The sequence below is a fragment of the Thunnus maccoyii genome, chromosome 4 (assembly GCF_910596095.1).
Source record: "Thunnus maccoyii chromosome 4, fThuMac1.1, whole genome shotgun sequence".
NCBI lineage: Eukaryota > Metazoa > Chordata > Actinopteri > Scombriformes > Scombridae > Thunnus > Thunnus maccoyii.
The window spans coordinates 34,739,408-34,764,533 of NC_056536.1; the positions used below are offsets into that span (position 1 = coordinate 34,739,408).

A 25,126-nucleotide genomic window follows, 5' to 3' on the forward strand; every position below is an offset into this window, starting at 1 on the left:
TTTTGTTGTGGCCATGTGAACTTGGATTAACATGACAGATGCACAAATAAAATATTAACTGTGATTTCCAATTAACTTACTCACCTTCACCTGACAGCAGCAGAACATCTTCCAGTTTGAGGTAACTGGTAGTGAAAACTGTCTGTCAGCCAGTCAACACACAGAAACAGTGGAATATAATAATATAATATAATATAATATAATATAATATAATATAATATAATATAATATAATATAATAAAAAAACACTTTGGGGATGTTGGAATGGTGCTGGCTGCAAATACAAATATTAAAATATATTGTATATGATGGTGTTGGCTGCAGATGTAAATATTGAAATATATTGTATATGATGGTGTTGGCCGCAGGTATAAATTCTGAAATATATTGTATATGATGGTGTTGGCCGCAGGTATAAATTCTGAAATGAACTGTATATGATGGTGTTGGCCGCAGGTATAAATATTGAAATATATTGTATATGATGGTGTTGGCTGCAGGTATAAATATTGAAATATATTATATATGATGGTGTTGGCCGCAGGTATAAATTCTGAAATATATTGATGAAGTACAAACTGCATCAACTGTCCCATCTGACAGTAACTGTCAGTTCCGTTTCCTTCCTGCCGTGAAGACCTGACACCTGTGAGTCTCAGCAGCCGGTTTGACCTCGTGACCTGCAGCTGAATCAACGACCTGTTGTTTACGGTGACGTAGCTCCGCCCCTGGCAGTCCGCGTGCAGCAGACAGAGTTCAGTCCGCAGACGGAGCCTCGCGACGAGACCAGCTCCGGTTTAACGGTCGTCAGTTACTATTTCCTCACTGAACGGTTCAGCTTCTGGAGCTAACGGCTAACGGTGAGTAGCTAACAGCGAGTAACGTTCAGCTGTTGTAGGTAACGGCTACTAACCGAGTAACGTTCAGCTGTTGTAGTTAACGGCTACTAACCGAGTAACGTTCAGCTGTTGTAGTTAACGGCCACTAACCGAGTAACGTTCAAATGATGTAGTTAACGGCTACTAACCGAGTAACGTTCAGCTGTTGTAGTTAACGGCCACTAACCGAGTAACGTTTAACTGATGTAGTTAACGGCTACTAACCGAGTAACGTTCAGCTGATGTAGTTAACGGCTACTAACCGGGTAACGGCTAGTTAGCTGATTAGCCCGCTAACGGTCAGGTGGAGCTGTTAGGTTAGTCGCGTTAACGGTAGCCGCTCAGTTATCTCAGTGAACACGGTTGTTGTGTCCTCCGCGTGAAGCTATCCGACATGGCGCAGGTGTATTTGGTTACAGGTGTGTGCATGTGCGTGTGTGCGTGCGTGTGGCACTAACGTCTCCCGTAGTAACGGTTGCTAGGGCTTAAGCTGTCTGTCTGGAGCTCACATTAGCACACAGGCTCATTAATTAGGCAGCTCATCTGCAGAGAGTCCTCCATCCTGTGTGTGTGTGTGTGTGTGCGTGCGTGGGCGCGAGTGTGTGTGTGGGCGGACAGCAGAGCATCGGTACACTCAGTTCAACATACAAACCTAACCTCACATCCGAGCAGGACTCCATTATTTTACAAACACTGATGATTGTTTTTGTCAATTAATCAGTTAAATTAATTGAATTTGAAAAATGCATAAAGTAATACAAGTTACCAAAGACAGAAGTAATGTCAAACTGCCAATAAGTGTGTTTACATGCTGGTTTTAAAAGACAGTTCACTTCTTCCGGTGTGTCTTAAACCAACAGTCAGGAGCCAGGAACATTAAAGCTGTTTTTCTTGCTGTAATCATTCCTCCTGTTCATACTGACCATTAGAGGATCCCTTCATAATGCACTTATCATGGAAGTGATGGGGGACAAAATCCATCGCCTCACTAATTCGGTATCCAGGTATCCGATCTGTATGTATCAGCAGAAAAGTCAGATAGGTGCATTCCTTATCACCAGTAATGGAAGATGAATGTTAAACTACAACTTGTGCTCTGCATTACCAAAGTCAGACTTTCATTTTCATATTTATCATCTAGGTATATTCCTAATGACTAATTTCCCTGTTGATCAGACGGAAATTTCAAATTAGACTAGTCGACTAGTCTAAAGGTAAGAAAACACTCAGAAAACAGACAGAATTGAGCACAATTTAATCAATAAGGTAAACATTGTCTGTAAAAATATTGTGTGTATTTAAGAGGCATTTGAAACAGAGCGGTTCAAGGGTAGCAATGTTTAATTGACTAGTTGACTAATCGCACACATCCCTATCATCATCATCATCATCATCTTTCTTGCTGAATAACAGGGATATAACTTGTGTTGAGGAAGCATCTGTTTACATGACCAACAGTGATGACAGTAAACTGAATATCTGTGGATTGTGGACTGTTGGTTGGGACGAAACAAGACATTTGAGGACGTTATTTTTCACCATTTTCTGACATTTTAAAGGAGACATATTGTGCCTTTTGTGATTTTTCTGTTATTTTATCCTGTTCTGATGACAGATGACAAAAATACATGAAAACACAAGTAAGACATAAAAACACAATAAAAACACAACAGATACAGACACAGAGGCCATGGTGATTAAAAAAGCAGGTGACTGAGTGAATAAATAAATACTCGTCAAGTTAGGAGTCAGGTTAAAGTTAATCCACAGACAGTGTGATGTCATCGGGCCTGGCAAAGTCAGATGAGTTGTAAAGTCAGATGGCACTTGGCAGGATTAATCTCCGGTGCCGTCCTGAAGCACCGGGGTTGGGTCAGCCTGTTGCTGCTGCTCCTTAGCCTGGCTGTCATGTCATGGAGGGGGTGGGAGGTGTTGGCCATGATCACCAGCAGTTCTGCCAGCAGTCTGTCCTCCACCACTTCCTCCAGTGTGGTCAGCTTCAAGCCAATGATATTCCCGGCTGTCTTTATGAGTATGCTCAGTCTGTTGGTGTCCTTTGCCTTGATAGTGGCAGTCAACCTAGGGGAAACACTGGAATGATAGAACATGTGGAGCATCTTATGACACACATCAAGAGATCTAAGCCTTCTCAAAAAGTAGAGCCAGCTAATGCCCTTCTTGTGGATTTGTAGATGGCCTCAGTGTTGGTGGACCATTCCAGTTCGTCATTCAGATAAATGGCCAGTTATTTGTAAGTGTTAACGATCTCCACATTACTCCCACTAATGCAGACTGGGGCAGGTGGGGCCTTCTTCCTCCTAAAATCCACCAGTCTCCTTGGTAATGGCCATGTTCAGTTGCAGGTGGTTTTCCGCACACCACTTCACAAAGTGGTCCACCAGGCCCCTATACTCCCCCTCCTGTCTATCCTCCACACATCCCACAATGGCAGTGACATCCGAGCATTTCTGCAGATGATGATGATTAAGAGGTGTACCTGAAATCCGATGAGTAGAGGATGAAGAGGAAGGGAGACAGCACAGTCCCCCAGGAACCCTGACATTGCAAACCAGATGTGAAGACACACAGCCCTGTAGCCTCACAGACTGCAGTCTGCCCGTCAGGTAGTCCTTGATCAGAGATCATGGGGGTGTCCACCTGCATAACCTCCAGTTTTTCCTTCAGCAGCCTGGACTGGATTGTGTTAAAGGCACTTGAGAAGTCAAAGAATATGATCTTCACTGAGCTGCTGGGTCTGTTGAGGTGGGAATAGGCCCTCTGCAGCAGGAATTTAATTGCGTCATCAGCACACACATGTGGCTGATATGCAAACTGCAAGGGGTCTAATGAAGGGCTCACAAGTGGTCTGAGGTGTGTGAGGACCAGTCTTTCCATGACCTTCATTATGCGAGAGGTTAATGCAATGACTTGAGGACTGTGGGGCGCCCCTTCTTAGGCACTGTCACCAGACATGATGTTTTCCATGATACAGGAACTCTCCTGAGGAGCAGACTCATGTTGAACAGGTGCTGGAGCACTCTAACTGGTCAACACAAGCCTAAATAAGGAGTTTTTAACTGGAAACCATGCAAAGATATTCCAGTAGAGCCCCAAAATAAAAAATAGACCTGGAAATGTGCAGAATATGTGTCCTTTAAAGACCAAGCAACTAATTGATTAAGCTAGAATATCCAGGTTTCAAAAAAACAGGTTAAAAAATTGGGATTCTCCAAAATCCTGATTATAACCAGAATCCTAGTGAGCCTATAAATGCACCTGATAATAGGAGAGTAGCCTCTAATTTATGAAGAATTACTTGTCCATCGTGGTGGTTGGCAAGCCTGATAAACAGCCTGAAATGCCTTTTTTTTCCACTTCGTTATTCATTTGAATGTAAGATATTCTGCAGCCAGGCTGGTTGTTTCCCGTCTGACTAAATCCAGGGCTTTCCAAATGCCAGTAAAATACTTCAGTCAGTCTTAGAGGTGATTAAATGTTATTTTTGATCTATTTTAATCCTCCTAACTGTCTAAGTTGCCAGTCAGTACAGCTGCAACTAACAGTTATCTTTACTCTTGATTAATCTGTTCATTATTGTCTGGATAAATCGACTCATCAGTCTTTAAACTGCCAAAAATGACAAATGGCTCTCACAAGTTACTAAAGGCTTAAGATTTATTTTCAGTTTTTTTTACTTGGCTGATATTTAAATAGACCATCTGATAGTCAGTGCAGTGTGCGCTCTAATCGAAGCGGTTACTGCAGCCAGTTAGCCTGCAGGAAGCTCAACATCCATCCAAACTACTCTGCTCAAACACTCTTACCCAACCTGTCTGCCCACACACACTCACACACACACACACACACTCACACTCACTCACACACTCACACACACACACACACACTCACTCACACACAGATCTCTGGCTGTTCCCATTAGATTCACACAGTTGAATAACAGACTGACCTTCCACACAGGTAGACACCCAGAGAGAGAGACAGGCAGGCAGACAGGTGGCTGGCTGGGTCCTCAGGCTGCCCCCAATCAAAGATTATCCCAGTCGACTAGTAGTCATTAGTTCAAGCCATCAGTCGACTAGTCGTCACACGTATATGATATAATTATTTAAATATTTTTGGGGCATCAGAAAATGGTTTGAGTTCCAGGGCTGACAAAGAATATTATGAGTAACATTGTCAACACTGTGCTACTTTACAGAGAAATACGAAACTGTAATAATGAGCCTTTAACATATATATTTTACAAGCACACGCATGAAGAGAGCCGCCTGTTAACGATGATGCTAATGACAATGCTAACGGCAAAAGTGCTAATGATTTTGAATGTGTCGGAACAAGCAGCGAGCTGACTGAGTTTCATTTTTCAGTCCTGGGGGTCAGTTAGTCTCGTTAAATCCTCTCTCATTTCAGGCTGTTTCCTGGCTGTTATCACAGCAGACCGGGTCACTGACTGAGGGATGAAGTTTTGCCATTTGTCGCCCCGGCCTGGTGTCGCCTTGTGTTGCCACGTCCTGTATCAGTCGTTTTAAATGAAAAGCCCTCTAGTCTTTCATACACGGTCCGGCCATATCTGAGGCTTTGACCTGATTTTGACAAGGCGCAGCTCCTGATTGGAGTTCGAGGGTTTTTTTTTTTTTTTTGTCCTGTGACTAACTGACCAATGAAAACATGGTCGACTCTTCTCATTGATTGAACAGCTGGTTGACTGTTAGAGGGCATCCCATCAAATACCACGTTATTTTTGACTAAAATAATCTTTTGTTAATTTGACGGCGTTGGCAGGTACGTTAATGTCATAAAATGTCTATAATACAAATATCCATCCTAGTCAGTAGTACAGTTGAATAATTAAGTGGTATTTAAACAGAAAGTTTTTAGCTGCTAAATCAGGTTCCGATCATTTTGATTCCCTCTAGAATCAATCTCGAGCTGCAACGATTAGTTGATTAATCGATTAGTGGTCGACTACTTAATGAATCGCCAACTAATTTGATTTTGAGTCATTCTTTAAGAAGAGAAAGTACAAATTCTCTGATTCCAGCTTCTTATATGTGAATATTTTCTGGTTTCTTTAGTCTCCATGACAGATAACTGAAGATCTTTGAGTTGTGGACAAAACAAGACATTTGAGGACGTCGTCTTTGGGAAACACTGATCTAGATTTTTCACCATTTTCTGACATTTTATGAAGAAAAATTTCAAGAAAATAATTGACAGATTAATAGATAGTGAAAATAATTGTTAATTGCATGCCTAGATTAAAAAAATTAACTATAATGAAGACAACATCTAAACTGTTATGTAAACTGTATCATCACCAACCATCCCAGGCAGGTGAACAGACACTAGGAACAGCTCACGCCTCTGTCTAACTGTGTATATTTGTCTGTTTTTATGTGTCTAATCAGGTTGATTGGCAGCAAAGTGGTCCTATGATGGAGGAGCTTCATGATGTCCAGCTGACTGAGATCAAACCACTCCTGACAGGACAGGTGAGGGGCGGGACTTAGTTGGGTCATGTCCTGTGTTTATGCGCTGCTGAGAAAGTTGGATGTCCAGGAGTAACAACGGTCAGAAAATCTAAACCAGAAGTTGATGATCAACAATTGTTGTTGCCCTGCAGCATAAAGAACTGATTTATCCAACTTTATTTCAGCAGATTGGGTCAGTCTGATTAACTAAGAGGATTTTCCTCCAATCTGATATCATGTGAACACATAAATATTCAAGAAGAAATGTCTTCTACAGTGTGTCTGCAGGTCTCGAAAAGTGCTAAAAAGCATTGAATCCAGTTTCCTCTAAGGAAAAAGCTTAGAGGGTATTTAAAAATGTAATTGGGTAATCAATCCATGAATTTTCTTCCACTTGTATATTTCTGCCACTTACATTTATGTATATATATATATATATAGCTGGGAAATGCAGAGCAAATGTGAAGTAATAATCAGTAATTTCCCTTCAAATGTGCCGCCATCTAGTGGAGAGACAGAGAATAACATATCTGATGAGAACATGAATAAATCCTTTTAAAGGTTTTCAATGTTAGTGATGGAGGCCAAAATCAACAGTGTGTCCACACAGTCATTTAAAAGTCTGTGTGAAGCTTCTATTCAGCTTCAGCAGTCTGAGTTAGTCATATCAAGTGGATATCTGACACATTTACAGTCTTTTTAGCATCAAATTCCCTCTTTGTGTTTCCTCGGACAGTGTTTCCCTGTTGAGCTGCAGGTGGAAGTATAGTAACAAAAAGAGGGACTTTGGCACTAAAAAGACTGTAACGTTGAAAGATATCTACTTGATTTGACTCATTTGGACGTTGAAGCTTCATATTAGCTTCAGATAAACTTTTAAATACATTTTTCCACAGAAGGAGGACTGTGGATTTTGTCCCCCATCAATTCCATTGTAAGGTCATTATGAAGGAATCTTCTAATGGTCAGTATGAACAGGAGGAATGATTACAGCAAGAAAAACAGCTTTAATGTTCATTTGGGCTCCTGACTGTTGTTTTAAGACTGACTGCAAATATTGTGAGCCAGTCCTTTAAATTTAAATGTAACCCTGTTCTAGTTTATAACCTGTCTTACTATCAGCTTCATGTCCTGGACATTCTCATTGTTGGATAAACTGATTTCATAACATTAATGATGAAAGAATCTCTCTCTCTCTTCAGAACGGGAGAAATCTCCAGGACTTTGACTGTCAGGTGAGTTCAGCAAGAACAATCACACCTTCAGATTTTTTCTAAGACACTGTGTAGTGTTGTAAGCATTTGAAACATGTGAGTTAAGTATACTTTAAATATATCCAGAAGCTGAATTTATATTAGTGGTCAACACAGAAGCATGGAGTGTGTTTAAATGCTGTTTGAAGCTCAGATAGTAAACAAGTTCCATATCATTGTTTGTCACAACAAACATTCCACAACCCAAAGATATTCAGTGTACTGTTTTAGAGGACTAAAGAAACCAGAAAATATTCACATTTGAGAAGTCCCCCCGCCACCAAGCGTGTAGGAGAACCTACGGTGGCTGCGAAAAACGTGAAAGGTCCTCTCTAGAGTCAGCGTTTTGTCCCTAGTGGGCTACTGTAGAAACATGCCGGGCTACGAAGAAGACCTGCTCCCTCTGTAGATAGAAAGGCTTATTCTAAGGTACACACTACACATGGGTCCTTTAATAACCAACTCTAAGGTGGAGAAAATAACTGAACAATCTGTTTCACCTCAGAAACCCTGCAGCTGCTCAGCGTGTTGGACAGCAATGTGTTTGCCCAGAGCTGATGGAGCAGCAGACACGCTGCTCTCCACTGCTGGAGACATGACGTTAATAACACAGCGGAGCAGAGAGGCTGCTCACTGCTGGAGACATGACGTTGATAACACAGCGGAGCAGAGAGGCTGCTCACTGCTGGAGACATGACGTTAATAACAAAGCGGAGCAGAGAGGCTGCTCTCCACTGCTGGAGACATGACGTTAATAACACAGCGGAGCAGAGAGGCTGCTCACTGCTGGAGACATGACGTTAATAACAAAGTGGAGCAGAGAGGCTGCTCTCCACTGCTGGAGACATGATGTTAATAACAAAGCGGAGCAGAGAGGCTGCTCTCCACTGCTGGAGACATGATGTTAATAACACAGCGGAGCAGAGAGGCTGCTCACTGCTGGAGACATGATGTTAATAACACAGCGGAGCAGAGAGGCTGCTCACTGCTGGAGACATGACGTTGATAACAAAGCGGAGCAGAGAGGCTGCTCACTGCTGGAGACATGACGTTAATAACACAGTGGAGCAGAGAGGTTGCTCTCCACTGCTGGAGACATGATGTTAATAACAAAGCGGAGCAGAGAGGCTGCTCTCCACTGCTGGAGACATGATGTTAATAACAAAGCGGAGCAGAGAGGCTGCTCTCCACTGCTGGAGACATGATGTTAATAACAAAGCGGAGCAGAGAGGTTGCTCTCCACTGCTGGAGACATGATGTTAATAACAAAGCGGAGCAGAGAGGTTGCTCTCCACTGCTGGAGACATGATGTTAATAACAAAGCGGAGCAGAGAGGCTGCTCTCCACTGCTGGAGACATGACGTTAATAACAGCGGAGCAGAGAGGCTGCTTGTTTGTTATTTCCATGCAGGCAGGAGACTGTAAGAAGCTTTCAAATTAATTAATTCATCAATTAATGCAGTTAACCTTTTAAAATAAAAAGGCGGACCATTTATATTACTTGTCAGTTATGTTTCATATTGTATTTCAGTGGACTAAGGACACCAGTGAATAGTTTGGCACGCAGTCTACTGGAGCAAGAGACTGAAAATGGTGTTGCCTTTTCTGTTCATTTAATTGAGAATCAATTCTGAATCGAAATGTGAGATTCTCAAAGATTTACACCTAGTAGAGACACTGGTGCACGTCTGTTTAAACAGTATTTTAGCTGATTTCACTGTATTTCACACTGGAGCTGAGAATCAGAGCAGGAAACACTGTCCTCCATGTGTATAATGAAGTGGCTGAAAAGAAAAGGCAGCGATTCAACTGACAAAATGCGAGTCGACTCGGATTTATTGGCTCGGTGACTTGTAGGGTGCAACGCTACTGACATCTACATAAATCACAAGACCAGAGTGCCAAGATCTGTTCAGTTGAGGTCGATTCATCCTCATATTGTATTTCACAATGACGGGGAAAAGGGAAAAACTTCTGAGTTTTTACAAGTTGGAAGCTTATAATTCTGTCAGTCATATTTAGGTGCAGAAAAACTCACTGCATAATCAGAGCAGACCAGACCATCAGACACCAGCTTAGTTAGTTGGATAATCAGCAGCTGTGCATACAGATATTGATGACGTGACAAACGTTAGAACAGCAGGTCAGTTTGCATCAGTAACTCTGATCAGAGTTATTTTAGCTTTGCCTCAGTGTATCACCCACACCCATCCAACAGTTCATTCAGGATCTAGTGAAGCCTTCATTTTTAACATTTTCATTCCGCCTACAAAAAGGAAATAATAACAGAAATATATTGTTTTGGGTGGTGTTCAGTTTTTCTCGGTGGACATATTGAATGTAAATTTGATTAAATTAGCTTATTGAATGTTCAAAATAGATGTCAGTCTGATGGCCGTTTGTCCATCTGCCTCTCTGGAGAATAATCCAGGGTCAGGAAAATATCGCCACCAACTGTAGTTGTAAGATTTTTATACCAAGCGGTCTGAACAGCAAGGGAGAAAAACTGTGATCAAAAAGAATTTTGAAATTTGATTTCCCTGTGGGGTGGGATGAGTGCAGGAGGAGGAAGGTTAGGATTAGGAAGAGGAGGAGGAGGAGGAGGAGAGGAAGGAGTGGAGGACAAAATAAAAGGTGATGAAACACCACTGACGGATGTAGGACAGACAAGAAGTGGTTGGCTGTTTAGAGATTGTCAACTCTCAGCCAATAACTACAGAGCTTATTCCTCTTGATCCAATCACGCCGCCCCCTCTCTCTCTATACCTTCACTTGGCAGAAGGCTGAAGGACAACAAGGCTGCCCTCTGTATCTGCTGACCTCTCTCTTTGTCCTCTCCAAAACATTTTCTCTTTATGAATCACTCTGTCTCTTAAACTCTCCTCCTCCTCTTCCTCCTCTCCTCTGTCAGGATGTTTGACTCTCTGGACTTGCACCAGATCTCCTGTTCTTTAGGAGTTGGGGTGGTGAGTAGTTCAGTAGTACGCTCTCCTGAGTCATGTTGTACCAGCTGGTAGCTTACAGGAGTCAGCCTTTTAGCCAGTTAGCTACTTAGCCTGCTTACCTGCTCACCTGTATTTATTCTGTTGCAGTTGAGTGAGTCTATATCACTCAGTCATATCACTTTCCATGAAAGGACACAAATTTCAAAGTATTTTCCAGAGCAACACATAACAAGCAAACTGTGGAAATCATAATCACAGCTCAAAAACAGGAAAAGTAGAAAAGTAGATCTTAAAAAAAGAAGAAAATACATTTTATTTCGGTTAAAATCAGATTTAAATGCAGAAAATGTTTTTAGATGGAGTTTGGAAATGTCTGCATTTTCCCCATAGTTCATCCGGAAAGTCCTTCAACAAGCTACTTCACCTAATTGTGAAGTTGTGGTTTAAAGGATATTTAGCACGTCGTTGTCAGATGTTCTGAGGAAACTGACAGAACAAAATTCATTAAAAACACAATACAGTGATTTTAAATTGTAATGTGGTGACAAACTGTGTGTGTGTGCTGATGCATGTGAGGAAGATTAAGATCCATTAATAGGATCTGTCAGATGTTTCCATGGTCAGTTCATTAATGAGATTACTAGACAACACTTCAACCTACAACATGAGTCCATTCATCAGTCCGTCCGTGTCTCTGTCTGAAAGGTAAATAAGTATTGTTAGTTCACAGTGGATGTACTGCTCCTCTGTAAATAGAAACAAGCAGTGAGCAGCTGCTGCCTGAACAGGTGTTCCTGTTGTTATAACTCTGATAAACTCAGCACGCTGTTCCCTTCCTGCAGACACTTGGGTTCTGGAAATACCCCTTTACAGGTTTGAAGATATATACCATCAGATGATATACGTTTCTGCACAGTCAGAGATGTTGATGTCACACTTTATACTGTAAATATCTCTGTGTTAATTAACTGTTGTTAATCACTGACCAAGACTCTATGGCAACATAGGATATTTATATCATTTTAGCATCAATATAATGAAGTAAGTTGATTTGGCAGGTATTTACTTTGCTTGATTAGCAAAACACAGACATTCACGTCTTGTTATTTAATCTACAAACACTTTCTCAGTAGATTTTCCAGCACATTTACCATTAAGCGCATTTCTATCCATGAAATTGAGTGTAAACAAAGTCAAAATATCAAAAAAAAAAGGTTTTTTTTTAGCTTGGCTGTGGTGGAAAAATTGGTGTTTTTGTTTTGTACATTTCCAAAAAAAATGTGGCTGAATGTATGAATTTCTTCTTTATCCCGGTTATGATCCGACAGCGCAGGCAAGGGAGCGTATATATTTACTGAGCCACGCCCCCTTCTGAGCGAACCAATCACATCTGAGATAGGATCAAAACCAGCTCACATGATGCGCCTCATGTGATATTCAGATAATCAATATTGTAGAGCACAGGAGACAAATACATTAATAAGAAAATGTCCTTATTTCTGCTTATTAACGACTTTGTAGTGTGTTATAAACTGTTTATTAAATGCTATAAAAGGGGGAAAGTGTCACCGTTTAAGTTAATGAGCTGATATTCAAGGATTGAAGTAAATATTTTGAGCTTTGAATGACGTCGTCTCGTTGTGTCTCTTCTTCTGCAGCTGTTTGGCACCGACTGGAGAATTAGCATTAATTTGCATTTTTGCAAATATCCTTGAAATTCATTCAAATCTGCGCTACATTAGGACGAAAACGACTGTTTCACTGCAGACACTTTGACTCGTCACAGCTGTTACTAATAACATTAACAATGGTTTTGTTCTGTCCAAGTGTCTGAAAATGTCTTCAGTGAATCGAGGATTTTATTTAGTTGTAGTAAACAGACGGAGTCACTGTGAGGAACATGTCTGACATCAGCCAAACCGCTTCCTCCTGACTGTGTGACGTCATGATGACGCTTCACTGTTTTCTTCACTTGTGTTCAGATGGAAGTTGGTGAAGTGAAGAAATTGTTGTTGTTGTTGTTGTTGTTGACAAGATGATGTTTGTTTGCTTGTTGTTCAGGAGCACGATGTGGAGACGGCCCACGGCGTGCTGCACGTTACCATGAGGGGGGTTGCTAAGGGTAACCGACCCACAATCCTCACCTACCATGACATCGGACTCAACCGTGAGTAAACACACACACACACACACACACACACACACACACACACACACACACACACACACACACACACACACACACTGCAGTTCACAGTTCATACATTCCCAGCACATGCCATCCAGATAAACACAAGTTCACACAAATAGATTCTATTTTAAATCCTGTTTATCTGAAAGTATGATTGTGTGTGTGTGTGTGTGTGTGTGTGTGTGTGTGTGTGTGTGTAGACAAGTCTTGTTTTAACAGCCTGTTTAACTACGAGGACATGCAGGAAATGACACAGCATTTCTCAGTTCTGCATGTTGATGCTCCAGGACAGCAGGAGAACGCTCCCATATTCCCTGCTGGGTAATTAAAACACACACACAACACACACACACACACACACACACACCGGTGTTTTGGTTCAAACATCGAGTTGTAAAGTGTCATCAAGTACTCGTGGTGCTTCTGTAAAGAACTAAAGCAGACGCTTTAGTTCAGATGGAAAACAGGTTTTGGAGAAGATGTCATGAGTTACTACTGACCTACAATATGACACACATCCCACCTGTCTAGATACAGATACCACAAATCCACATCCAGTTCATGACACCCGACACAGAAATATGTACAAATAAAGAAAAACCAGATAAAACAGAGAGCAAAGAGCCACATGTCTACAAACAGAACAGTATTCAAAAAGGCCAAAGACAAGACCACCACCAATATAGACCAAGAGGGAGAAATGTAAAAAAAACTAGATATAAAAAAACTTCAAAAAGAAAATAAATAAAAGATCATTCCTGGACATATGTGGACGTTTTAAATGTCTTAAAGAATGTTAACAAGCAGCTTCATGCGTATCATGTGTATCAGACTTTTTCACATTTCAGATTTGAGATTATGTCCTTAATCCTTAAAGGATCAGTTGTTGGTGCAGCAGTTTCCCTCCATCTCAACGGTATCAGCCGTTGTGCCAAAAGAGCGTTTCCAAAAATGACCATAAGAGGGATTGATTTTAAAAACCTGATGCCCCTCCAGAACTGTTCAAGACCGGGACAGAACCAGAACATATGGATCAATGAGGCCTCTGTAGTCTTAACCTGTGTGAGACGGTCGAAATCTGTGCAGCAGAGTTCAGTGACTAGTATGAAGGTCTTGCTGCAGAGATCAGTTCATCGGATCATTTTCTCTCAGGAAGAATCACCACCAGGAGTTTCCATAGCAACGACACAGATGTTGACTCACGTTTTGAAACAGAAGCTGCTGAGAGGCTCCCGAACGCTATTGATTTCTGAATGAATGGATATTTGCTGTTATTTTTGGTGGAGGTTCTTGTTACAATTATAGGTGAAACACTGCATATAAATGATTTAACTTAAAACAAACAAGGAATACAATTAAACATGTTAATATGTTAAATGTATGAGTTTATATTGAAGATATACAAGCAAAGACAAACAAACAAAACCGAAAAAAAGCTTTTGGGCATTTTAATGAGACATGAGCTGCTGTTGAAGTGAAGAGAGAACAACCTGCAGCTCCTGTTGTTCATGTTTACCGATGACGCTCAGAGGCTGAAACAGAACACCAACATGAATCAGGGAACATATAATACTACAGTCAGTCGGCTCAGATTCACTCGTCTCTGTGTTGAGATGTTTCAGGAAGCCTGTTGTGTTACCATGACAACCTGCAACAGTGAGTCGTCATGTCAGCTGCGACCACCTGCATATTAAACCGTTTTTTAATATGTATCGTTTATTTATTCTGTTTTGATTTGTTCATAAACATTTAACGAAGCTAAATGTTGCCGATTTATTAAAAACACACAATAGATGAACAATGATATGATTCATCTCACAGCAGTGGCGCCCGCTTTGTGAACCACTGGGTTAAAGTCTAAAAACACTGGATCCTAAATTTCCCATAATGCAGCTGGTCTTTTCTTTCTGTCGTGTGTGTGTGTGTGTGTGTGTGTGTGTGTGTGTGTGTGTGTGTGTGTGTGTGTGTGCAGGTACCAGTACCCCACCATGGATGAGCTGGCTGAGATGCTGCCGTTTGTCATGTCACAACTACAGTAAGTCTGCCGTCTTCGTCACTGTGAAGTGCATGATGGGTATTGTAGTAGGAACTTCAGACAGCCGGAGGGGTAGTTCATCCCTGTGTGCGTGCGTGTGTGTTCTTAGGGTGAAGAGTGTGATTGGTATCGGGGTCGGAGCTGGAGCCTACATCCTCACCAAACTGGCTGTGAGTAAATCCATTTAAATCATTTATCAATAAACTAATAAATTAAAGGATCATTCTGCTGATTTTCTGTATTTTTCTTCATGTTTGGATCCAAACCAACAATGAACTGATCTACTAACAAATATCGTGTGTGTATCAAAGCTGGTCTTATTCCTCTTTGTACTGAAGTTATGATGTAGAACAAAGTCAGAGGTTGTTTATCTGCAACAAGCTAACAAAGCTGTAAACAGAACAGTGTTCCTGCACATGCTCAGTAGCGTCTGCCGTACACAGAACTACTCTCTGGAGACTGAAAACATGATGCTGTTATTAGTCTTTGGCTGCTAGACTGTATAAAAATAATGGACGTTGCCTCTGTGACATCACCCGTTGGTTTGTGGACTCTCGTTCTTGAAGCCTGGAGTTTCGGTGACCATGTTTTGACGAGAGCGTGGAGCTGAGCAGGAGCAACCCAGGGTCCAACTACAGAACCTGACGCAGCACCGCGGTAGCAACTTGTCAGTCACAAAGTAGCCACACCCTAAATAAAACCTGCTTTATCGTCTATTTTACTCCATAATTTACTAAATGAACGTCAGGCTGTATTGAAGAAGACTTGAAACTAGTGATTGAGACCATAAACTCATTAGGAAACAGTTTACTGAGGTAATAAATCCAGTGAGCAGTAGGCTCATTTCCTCATAGACTTCCATACAATCACACTTCTTTATGCAGCCAGTGGAGTCGCCCCCTGCTGGCCGGTAGAGAGAACGCAGGTTTAAGGCACTTCCACACTGGCTTCACTCTTCAGACCCGGAGCTTCCTGCTTGGACAGAAAGCAAAGTGAATTTTAGACGCATGATTGCATAAGTCAACGCAAAGACGCCATTACACACAAATTCACCGAGGTGATGCAAACTGATATACGTACAAATACATGTGAGTTGAAAGTTTGCGTGTATCACAGAGCTTCATGAATGTTGTAGCTTACAGCTAACGTACAGTTGGTATTTTGGCTGTTTGAGTTGAATAAACAAATGATCCAGCAGTCAAAATCACACCAGTAACACAAGACGAGAACTGACCTGAACACAGCTTTAGTCTTGTTGTATGAGGATGGTGATCACAACACATCTGTATTCAGCTGGACTGAACGTGTAAACAGCTGGAGAAGACTCTGGGACATACAGACTGTGTTGCTATGAGTTATGATGAGGGTTCATAAGAAAGTTCCACATTTTGGGGAAACATTTTTATTCTTTGGTTTTTGTATGCATGAAAAACAAGCAGGGCGCCTGTGTTTCATGAGTCTTCTTATACAAATACTTTATTTATATGCACATATTATATTTGATCTTATAAACATTCAACATTATTGTGTGAGGGCTGGAACACAGCTCTCATATTATTGTTATCTTTGCACTTTATTATTTTTCTTCCGTACGTTTTTCAGTCCCTAACTACTTCTGCACACTTTCAGCTACAGAAACCATTCAAATGCACAATAATGCAATGGACAATACTGCATAAAATGTATTATGGAACGTTTATAGGAGTACTGAAGTATTCATACTTCATGGACAGGTGTCCCATGAGGAAATCTTAACATATTAAAACATGAGACCAACAGCGCCACCAAGTGATCAGTTATTACATATTTTATATGTATATCTTTAGTCCTCGATGAACCTTCTGATCACATTCTTCAAACATGTTATCCAGAAATTGAAAACATGATGCTGTTATTAGTCTTTGGAGCCGTTTCTAAACAGACTAACGTGACCAAACTCTTCATGATGAAGGATCATGTGACCCAGAGCAGCGGTGAGACTCACTGATACGATATATCAGGCTTTGATACACACACAGTACTTGTTGGTTCAGCAGAATGATCCTTTAAGTGTAGAGATGACTGGAGGGCTGCTGGTCTGAATCCATCATTCAGCTCATTGTGATGTTGTTGTTGTTGCAGCTGAACGAGCCCAGTCTGGTGGAAGGTTTAGTTCTGATCAACGTTGACCCGTGTGCCAAGGGCTGGATGGACTGGGCTGCCTCGAAGGTCTCACACACACACACACGTCGTCACTACACTGACATTATATTGAGTTGATTTTATAACTGGAGCCAGATTCCAGTTTTATTGATAGTTCAATTCCTGCCTTCACATCCAGACATGGACTCACAGCACAACCTTCGTCTGTTCTCTCATCATCACCGCCGTCTGTCTCCGTCACGTATCTCACACTCTGCTTCCAGAATCATCGGTCCTGACGTCGACCCACCCTGAATGCAACATGTGTTTAGTCTTTTTGTCCGCCTGCATGGAAGCAGTGATGGAACGCAATGTTTTTTTATTAACGTGAGAATATGTAATGTACTAATGTTCTGGAGGCACACACGTTACGCAACCTGCAAATTTCCCCCTTGAGGATAATAAATCTATTAGAGCTGCAACAATGAATCCATTAGTTCATCCACCGAAAATGAATCGGCAACTGTTTTGATAATGGATTCATCGTTCTCTGATTCCAGCTTCTTAAATGTGAATATTTTCTGGTGTCTTTAGTCTCTACGACAGTAAACTGATTATCTTTTTCATCTTGGACTTTGGGAAACACTGATCTACGTTTTCTGGACCAAACAACTAATTATTTAATCAAGAATATAATCAACAGATTAATTGATAATGAAAATAATTGTTAGTTGCAGCTCTGAAATCGATCACAGTGAGTAACTGTGTGACTGTCATTGTGTGTTCAGCGTGTTTGAGTTCTGTTTTTATAGGTTTTTTACATTATTATTTATTGGTGTCGGAGTATTTTGCTCCGACCTAAAACAAAGTTCTGATATTGGTGCTTAAATCAGTAAATATTTTTAATCAGCTGATATAATGTTTGTACTGGAAAGTACTGACTGCTTATTATAAAGTCGTATCATTCTGACTGAGTTACGATTGTGAAACAGTTATTAGATTCTTAGTATTAGAAAGATCTTTAAAAGTCTTAATGTGACTTGATGAAAGTAAATTAAACATCAGATTCAAACCAGATGTTTTTGTCTGTGGCAGCTGAGCGGCTGGACCAGCAACCTGGTGGACGTGATCATGGGACATCACTTCAGCACGGTGAGGGCCGACGCTTCTGTCTTTATAAGAATCAGCTGATCAACCTCCACCTAACTGTTAAATGTGTGTGTGTGTGTGTGTGTGTGTGTGTGTGTGTAGGATGAGTTAACAGACAATATGGAGATCATCCAGACATACAGACTCCACATTTCACAGGATATACCGCAGGACAACCTGGCCATGTTCTACAACAGCTACGACAGGTGACGAGACTCACTCTGTGTGTGTGTGTGTGTGTGTGTGTGTGTGTGTGTGTGTGTGTGTGTGTGTGTGTGTGTGTGTGTGTGCAACACAACACTAAGAGCACCAGAAGAGGCTCTGAAGTTATTTATATCTGTATATGCAGGTCTTGAAAAGTCTTAAAAAGCATTGATTTAAGTTTCCTCAAAAAAAAAAAAAAAAAAACAGCCTTCGAAGGATTATGTCTTAAATTTCATTCACAAAGGTCTTAAATATGTTTGCTAGGCAGTGATGTTAGTTATAAAATGTTTTTTTTTTAATGAGATTTTAGTTAAACCTGGCTGGAAAATCCCCCAATTCAGTTGTTCTCTCTCAGACCTCTTAAATGAAGTTATTTTTAACTGGTTAATCTGTCATCCATTCATCCAGAGTTCATCTGCTGCTGATCCACATCCAGCTCCTGATTCATGAGTCATTAGTTATATTATTGGGAATGACTGTTATAAACTGACAGGAAGTCATGACAAAACTCTCTACCTTTGCACTTGGTAAATGATTCTAGCCCTTATCATCACTGATGTTTTTGATGTGTGAAACAGATATTAAATTGCACTCAATGTGGTATTAAAATATCTTAAAAGGTCTTGAATTGAAGTGGTGGAGCTGCAGAAACCCAGGAAACATTCATCACACAGACAGAAGTTTGTCTTCTGTATCAAAAGGTTTCCACAGCTCAAACACAGCTCAAGTTTTTTTATAATCATTCATCCAGAAGCCCTTAAATCATCATATAATGAGAAATAAAGCATCAAACGGACTTCATCTTTTCTCTTCAGGGAGACATTAAACCTGCTGATGGTAATGAACCTGAATGTAACTGTGCACACAGAGATGTGACCTGATATGACCTTCAGCATCCCCGCTGGCAGCGAGGGGAACTAAACCTGTGTGTGTGTGTGTGTGTGTGTGTGTGTGTGTGTGTGTGTGTGTGTGTGTGTGTGTGTGTGTGTGTGTGTGTGTGTGTTAGTCGTACTGAGTTGCAGATGGAGCGGCCGATCCCTGGTCTGAATGAAGACACAGTCACCACACTCGGGTACCGACTCATTTGTTTCCTACTGTTCAGATTCAGATTTACACTGACGCACCCTGTTACTCAGTCTGACTCGTGTGTGTGTGTGTGTGTGTGTGTGTGTGTGTGTGTGTGTGTGTGCGTGCGTGCGTGCGTGCATGCGTGTGTGTGTGTGTGTGTGTCAGGTGTCCTGCTCTGCTGGTGGTTGGAGACACCTCGCCTGCTGTTGATGCCGTGGTGAGTGTCGGCCCTGTTTCCATAACAGCAGCCACTTTGTGACGTCATATTGTTGTAAATACACTCTGTGTGTGTGTGTGTGTGTGTGTGTGTGTGTGTGTGTGTGTGTGTGTGTGTGTTGCTCTGCAGGTGGAGTGTAACTCCAGACTGAACCCCACCAAGACCACCCTGCTCAAGGTACCTGTCTTTGTCTTTCCATCAGATTCAGATAAAGTTTATCTGAAGCTAATATGAAGCTTCAGCGTCCAAATGAGTCAAATCAAGTAGATATCTTTCAATGTTACAGTCTTTTTAGTGCCAAAGTTCCTCTTTTTGTTACTATACTTCCACCTGCAGCTCAACAGGGAAACACTGTCCGAGGAAACACAAAGAGGGAATTTGATGCTAAGAAGACTGTAAATGTGTCAGATATCCACTTGATATGACTAACTCAGACTGCTGAAGCTGAATAGAAGCTTCACACAGACTTTTAAATGACTGTGTGGACACACTGTGGATTTTATCCTCCATCACTAACATTGAAAACCTTTTAAAGGACTAAAGGTCTTTGCACACCAAGTCCGTTTTTTTCATCTGATATTGTTGCACGTTGTGTCGATCACGTTTAACACCGATTCTGAAAGTTTCGTCCGTCGTTACAGTTTTCAGAGCAGGTTCAATTTTCTGCATTTTTTTTTTTGCATCCGTCAAAAGCCTTTACAGAGTTGTTTGACCGCTCAGAGCCACCGTACACGCAAACGACAGCCTGGAAACACTGATGATGCTATCAGCTCCAGCAGAGAAGTTACACAGACTGATCACAGGACGACTGTTGATCATGATCATGTCTGTATATCTGCAGATCCAGAGTGTGTGTGTGTGTGTGTGTGTGTGTGTGTGTGTGTGTGTGTGTGTGTGTGTGTGTGTGTGTGTGTGTGTGCGCGCGCGCTGTTCAGGATCAACTATATCCTCAAGAATCTAGTAATAAAACGCGTCGGACTCCGTGTGAAAGGTTTCTGTGCGTAAAGATTTTTGTCAGATGACGGATTAAAAAAAACGGACTTGGTGTGCAAAGACTGTTATTCATGTCGTCATCAGACGTGTTGTTCTCTGTCTCTCCACTAGATGGCGGACTGTGGAGGACTTCCTCAGGTGGTGCAGGTGAGTCTCTGCTAAGATGAATCAACCCTTCTCTCCAGTGTCATCCTCTTCCTCATTTCTTCTCCTTCCCCTTCAGCATATCATCACTATAATAATATAGATTTATTGTGTCAGTTGATGACGTTAAACAAGTTAGTTTTTGTTGTCAATCTTCAAACTGTGTTTCTCTCCCCTCAGCCTGGAAAACTAGCAGAGGCCTTTAAGTATTTTGTCCAGGGGATGGGCTACAGTGAGTATCTGCTAATGTTTTATTGTGTCATTGTGATTAAAACTGTGAGCTCACAGTAGCTTTTAGAAGTTACTAATGACTGTTGAAGAAGAACTTCCACTGACCCGACATGAAATGAGTTTGATCCCAACATGTGTTTGTACCAGAAGAATTCAGATCCTTTACTGTAGTTAAAGTACCAATAAATACCACACAGTAAAAAATACTCCAAGTAAACGTCCTGCACAAAAAATCCTGCTTAAGTAAAAGTACATAAGTATTATCAGAACTGAACTAAAATGCACCTAAAGTATCAAAATATCAAAAGTAAAAGTAATCATAAATGTACTGTATATATATTATCTGTGTATTAAAACTGATTGATGTGTATATTTAAGCAGCATTTTAATGTTGTACCTTTTTATACTGTTGAATAGTCTAATATTTAACAAACTGATCACATGTTTCACAGATAAAATCTTCATCTGAAAAGTAACTAAAGCTGTCAAATAAATGTAGTGGAGTAGAAAGTACAATATTTCCCTCTGAGATGTAGAAAGTAGCATCACATGGAAATACTCAAGTAAAGTACAAGTACCTCAAAACTGTACTTCAGTACTTGAGTAAATGTACTTAGTTACTTTCCAGCTCTGGTTTGTAACTTCCTGTCGGTCGTCATCGTCTCTGCATGTTGACATGTGTTAGCATGTTGACATGTGTTAGCATGCCGACATGTGTTAGCATGTTGACATGTGTTAGCAGGTTAACATGTGTTAGCATGCCGACATGTGTTAGCAGGTTAACATGTGTTAGCATGCCGACATGTGTTAGCAGGTTAACGTGTTAGCATGTTGACATGTGTTAGCATGCCGACATGTGTTAGCATGTTAACATGTGTTAGCATGCCGACATGTGTTAGCATGTTGACGTGTTAGCATGGTGCCAATAAACATAAAACATATTTCTAGCATGTTTATGATATTTAACACATAGATAAAGAAACGTTGACATGTTGTTATGTTTTTAATGTTCCTCATGACCTGGAGATCAGTTTAACTGTTGATAAACCTTCATTAACAACCAATCAGAACTTCAGCTGGTCTAATAGGGAGTGATTTTGGCGACAGACAATGTAATGTCCTCTGAAGTGATGGGAACACAACTGTGTGTGTGTGTGTGTGTGTGTGTGTGTGTGTGTGTGTGTGTGTGTGTCTGCAGCCCCGGCTCATTAACTGTAAGTAGAGTGTTTGTTTTTGTGTGTTTTGTCTCTGATTATGACTACTGTACAACCCTTTCTCAACCTGTCCTCCTTTCTTTCTTTCTTTCTCTTCGTTTCTCCAGTCCCTCATGTTGTTTTAAACAACCTGAGCAGCCAATCAGGTATCAGGATTTCAACCACAATCTTAGAGGAGGTTCCCAGTGTTTCCAGTGTGTTAAAGCAGCAGTCAGGTGTCTGTAATCATTCCTCCTGTTCATACTGGATATTAAAAGATCCTTCAAATGTGTTTTCAATGGAAGTGATGGAGGCCAAAATCCACAGTGTGTCCACACAGTCATTTAAAAGTCTGTGTGAAGCTTCTATTCAGCTTCAGTAGTCTGAGTTAGTCATATCAAGTGGATATCTGACACATTTACAGTCTTTTTAGCATCAAATTTCCTCTTTGTGTTTCCTCGGACAGTGTTTCCCTGTTGAGCTGCAGGTGGAAGTATAGTAACAAAAAGAGGAACTTTGGCACTAAAAAGACTGTAACGTTGAAAGATATCTACTTGATTTGACTCATTTGGACGCTGAAGCTTCATATTAGCTTCAGACTGTGGGTTTTGTCCTCCATCACTTCCATTGTAAGGTCATTATGAAGGGATCTTCTGATGGTCAGTATGAACAGGAGGAATGATTACAGCAAGAAAAACACTGACTGTTGGTTTAAGATGGACTTGAAAAACTGTGAACTCGTCCTTTAATCCTCCTCCACCCTCAACGCCTCCATCTCCACTTTGCCTTTGTATCTCTTGTTACTTCTTCTCCTGTGTGTGTGTGTGTGTGTGTGTGTGTGTGTGTGTGTGTGTGTGTGTGTGTGTGTGTGTGTCGGCATGCTGGCTGTCGATCAGCTGATCACACTGATTTTTCCCTCCTGCAGTGAGAGTAACCAGCAGGCTGTGCTGCATGTAATAAACACAGCTCGGCTCCGTTCACCCTGCAGACTCTCAGCTGCTGCTTCGTATCTGATAGTCGTGACCCGACGTCTCCGTCAGTTACATGAACTAAAACACAACCGTCATCTGTTTGTGTCACTGATGCTCACACACACCTGACGCCATGATCACAGCTGCAGGTGGATCCTTTGGAAGACTTTAAGTCTAATGTTTCTTAAAAGCTCTTTTAGCGATGAAGGGTAATAAGATCTTCACTGTCCTAATGGTCAGCTGGCCCTGACTATGTTATTATACTAATAATAATCATCTTTATCTATAGAGCACTTCTCAGAATCCATGTTACAAAGTGTTTCACAAAGGCAGCAGAATAAAACAGACTAATCGTGAAACATTAGGTTTTAAAAAACCAATTCAGGAATTCAGAACAGAAATAAATGACAGTTCAAAGGAAAGTTAAACTCAAGTAAAATCAGGAAAGGCTGAAGGAGTCGCTGACTCGGTTCTTCTTCTGTTCTTCAGTTTTCAGCCTCTGGAACAGATAAAAGAACCTAGGATGACCGAGGATGTTGGTGCTCGAGATGAGACTTTTTAGATCGGAACAATCGTACCTTCAGGTAGCGCGAAAATCAAACGTGTTTAATGAGCAAATGTTAGAAAGCTAAACAGGAAAACTGATGACAGTGAAGAAGAAGCACACATACGTCTAACGGTTGTATACGTGTAGTTATATACAGTATATATATAAACTGGACTTCATGTAAAAATATCCAAAAGGTTTGTACATTCTGTGATTTTGTCAACGAGGACAAACATTGAGGAGGAAGACGAGAGCGTATTTCCGCCTCTGGCTGCTCTGCTATTGGTCGCTGTCAGCAGGGCGGGAGATGACGTCATGGGTCAGTTGATCAGTTGATGCCTCCAGGTTCATGTTTTGCAGCTTTCTGCCGTTCACTGATGGAAACGTCACAATCTGGAATAAGTTGATCTTCAGTGTGAACGGAGCATCAGACTCACCACCATCAGATTTGAATCCAGCTGCTCGGTCACAGCGAGGACGATTCAAATCAGCACGTGCTGGTTGGACATAAAAACCAGCTCACACACACACACACACACACACACACACACACACACACACACACTCTGATGTTAACACACTCGTGTCTGTGTCGCCCCCCCCCCCCCCCCCCCCCTTTAGTGCCCACAGCTGGTATGACCCGGCTGGTTCGCTCCAGGACTCACTCGGCCTCCAGCGTCGGCTCCACGGACGGCGTCCGGAGCCGCAGTACCACCGGCACCCTGCCAGAGGGCGCTCACTCCAGCAGCCCCGAGCACACAGCAGCACACGCCATCCAGATGACTGCATAGTTCCCTCTCTGTCTCCCCTCCCCCGCTGTCCTCACCTGTGCTCACCTGGAACCGTGTTAGTCGTTAAAACGTTCTTCCCAAATAGCCGAACAAGTTCACGACATATGACGTCAGATATTTGTTCCACAGCGACTTAGAAACAGGAACAGTTTTGATCCAGCAGCAGCAGCCATGTTGGTTCTGTTATCTTGTGCGATTTAGGATGCTATCGTCGGTCCATACAGTCACTTCCTGTCTCTCGAGCAGTGCGGTTACCGTGGTGACGCTGTAGGTGTAACTGTGCAGCAGGTTCATATTTATTTACAGTTGTGTTTATACAGTAGACATTTCTCTTCCTTTAGTTTGGTTCTGATCCCTTATTATTATTATTATTATTATTATTATTATTATTATTATTATTGTTGTTGTTACTACTGTTATCATCATTATTATTCTGTTCTGCTTGCTGTAGATGGTGATGTTTGTTGCTATGAAGCTCATTTTTGAAATGATTCACCTTTTTTGAACTTATATTTACTTTATAGAAATATTTCAGCAACATTCAGGAGATATTTACCCGACCCGTCGACACTGGAAAACCCGACTAAAGATGTTTTTAGCCATGTGAGTGGCTATCATTATTATTATTATTATTATTATTATTATTATTGTTACATTTACAACAGATATTCCTGAATGTCTGTAAAATAATTTGACATCCAAT

The 25,126-nt window shown here is 41.3% G+C and overlaps 1 protein-coding gene across 1 annotated transcript; it reads left to right on the forward strand.

Moving 5' to 3' along the window:
* Positions 1–619: 619 nt before the first annotated feature.
* LOC121895077 (protein NDRG3-like) lies at positions 620–24,558 on the forward strand. The gene is made up of 16 exons (XM_042407906.1): positions 620–860; positions 6,308–6,391; positions 7,573–7,605; positions 12,630–12,735; positions 12,960–13,080; positions 14,732–14,794; positions 14,904–14,964; positions 16,916–17,002; positions 18,011–18,067; positions 18,167–18,270; positions 19,275–19,340; positions 19,502–19,553; positions 19,683–19,730; positions 20,658–20,693; positions 20,871–20,922; positions 24,254–24,558. The coding sequence occupies exons 2-16, from the start codon at positions 6,332–6,334 to the stop codon at positions 24,421–24,423; spliced, it is 1,116 nt and encodes a 371-aa protein (XP_042263840.1). The 5' UTR covers positions 620–860; positions 6,308–6,331; the 3' UTR covers positions 24,424–24,558.
* Positions 24,559–25,126: the final 568 nt, after the last annotated feature.

Excerpts from the sequence above, each read along its gene's own strand:
- LOC121895077 (XM_042407906.1), top strand. The coding sequence starts at position 6,332 with ATGATGGAGGAGCTTCATGATGTCCAGCTGACTGAGATCAAACCACTC. Across the intron at positions 14,795-14,903 it reads TTTGTCATGTCACAACTACA|GGTGAAGAGTGTGATTGGTA; the intron begins GTAAGTCTGCCG and ends GTGTGTTCTTAG. Across the intron at positions 20,923-24,253 it reads TGTCCAGGGGATGGGCTACA|TGCCCACAGCTGGTATGACC; the intron begins GTGAGTATCTGC and ends CCCCCCCTTTAG.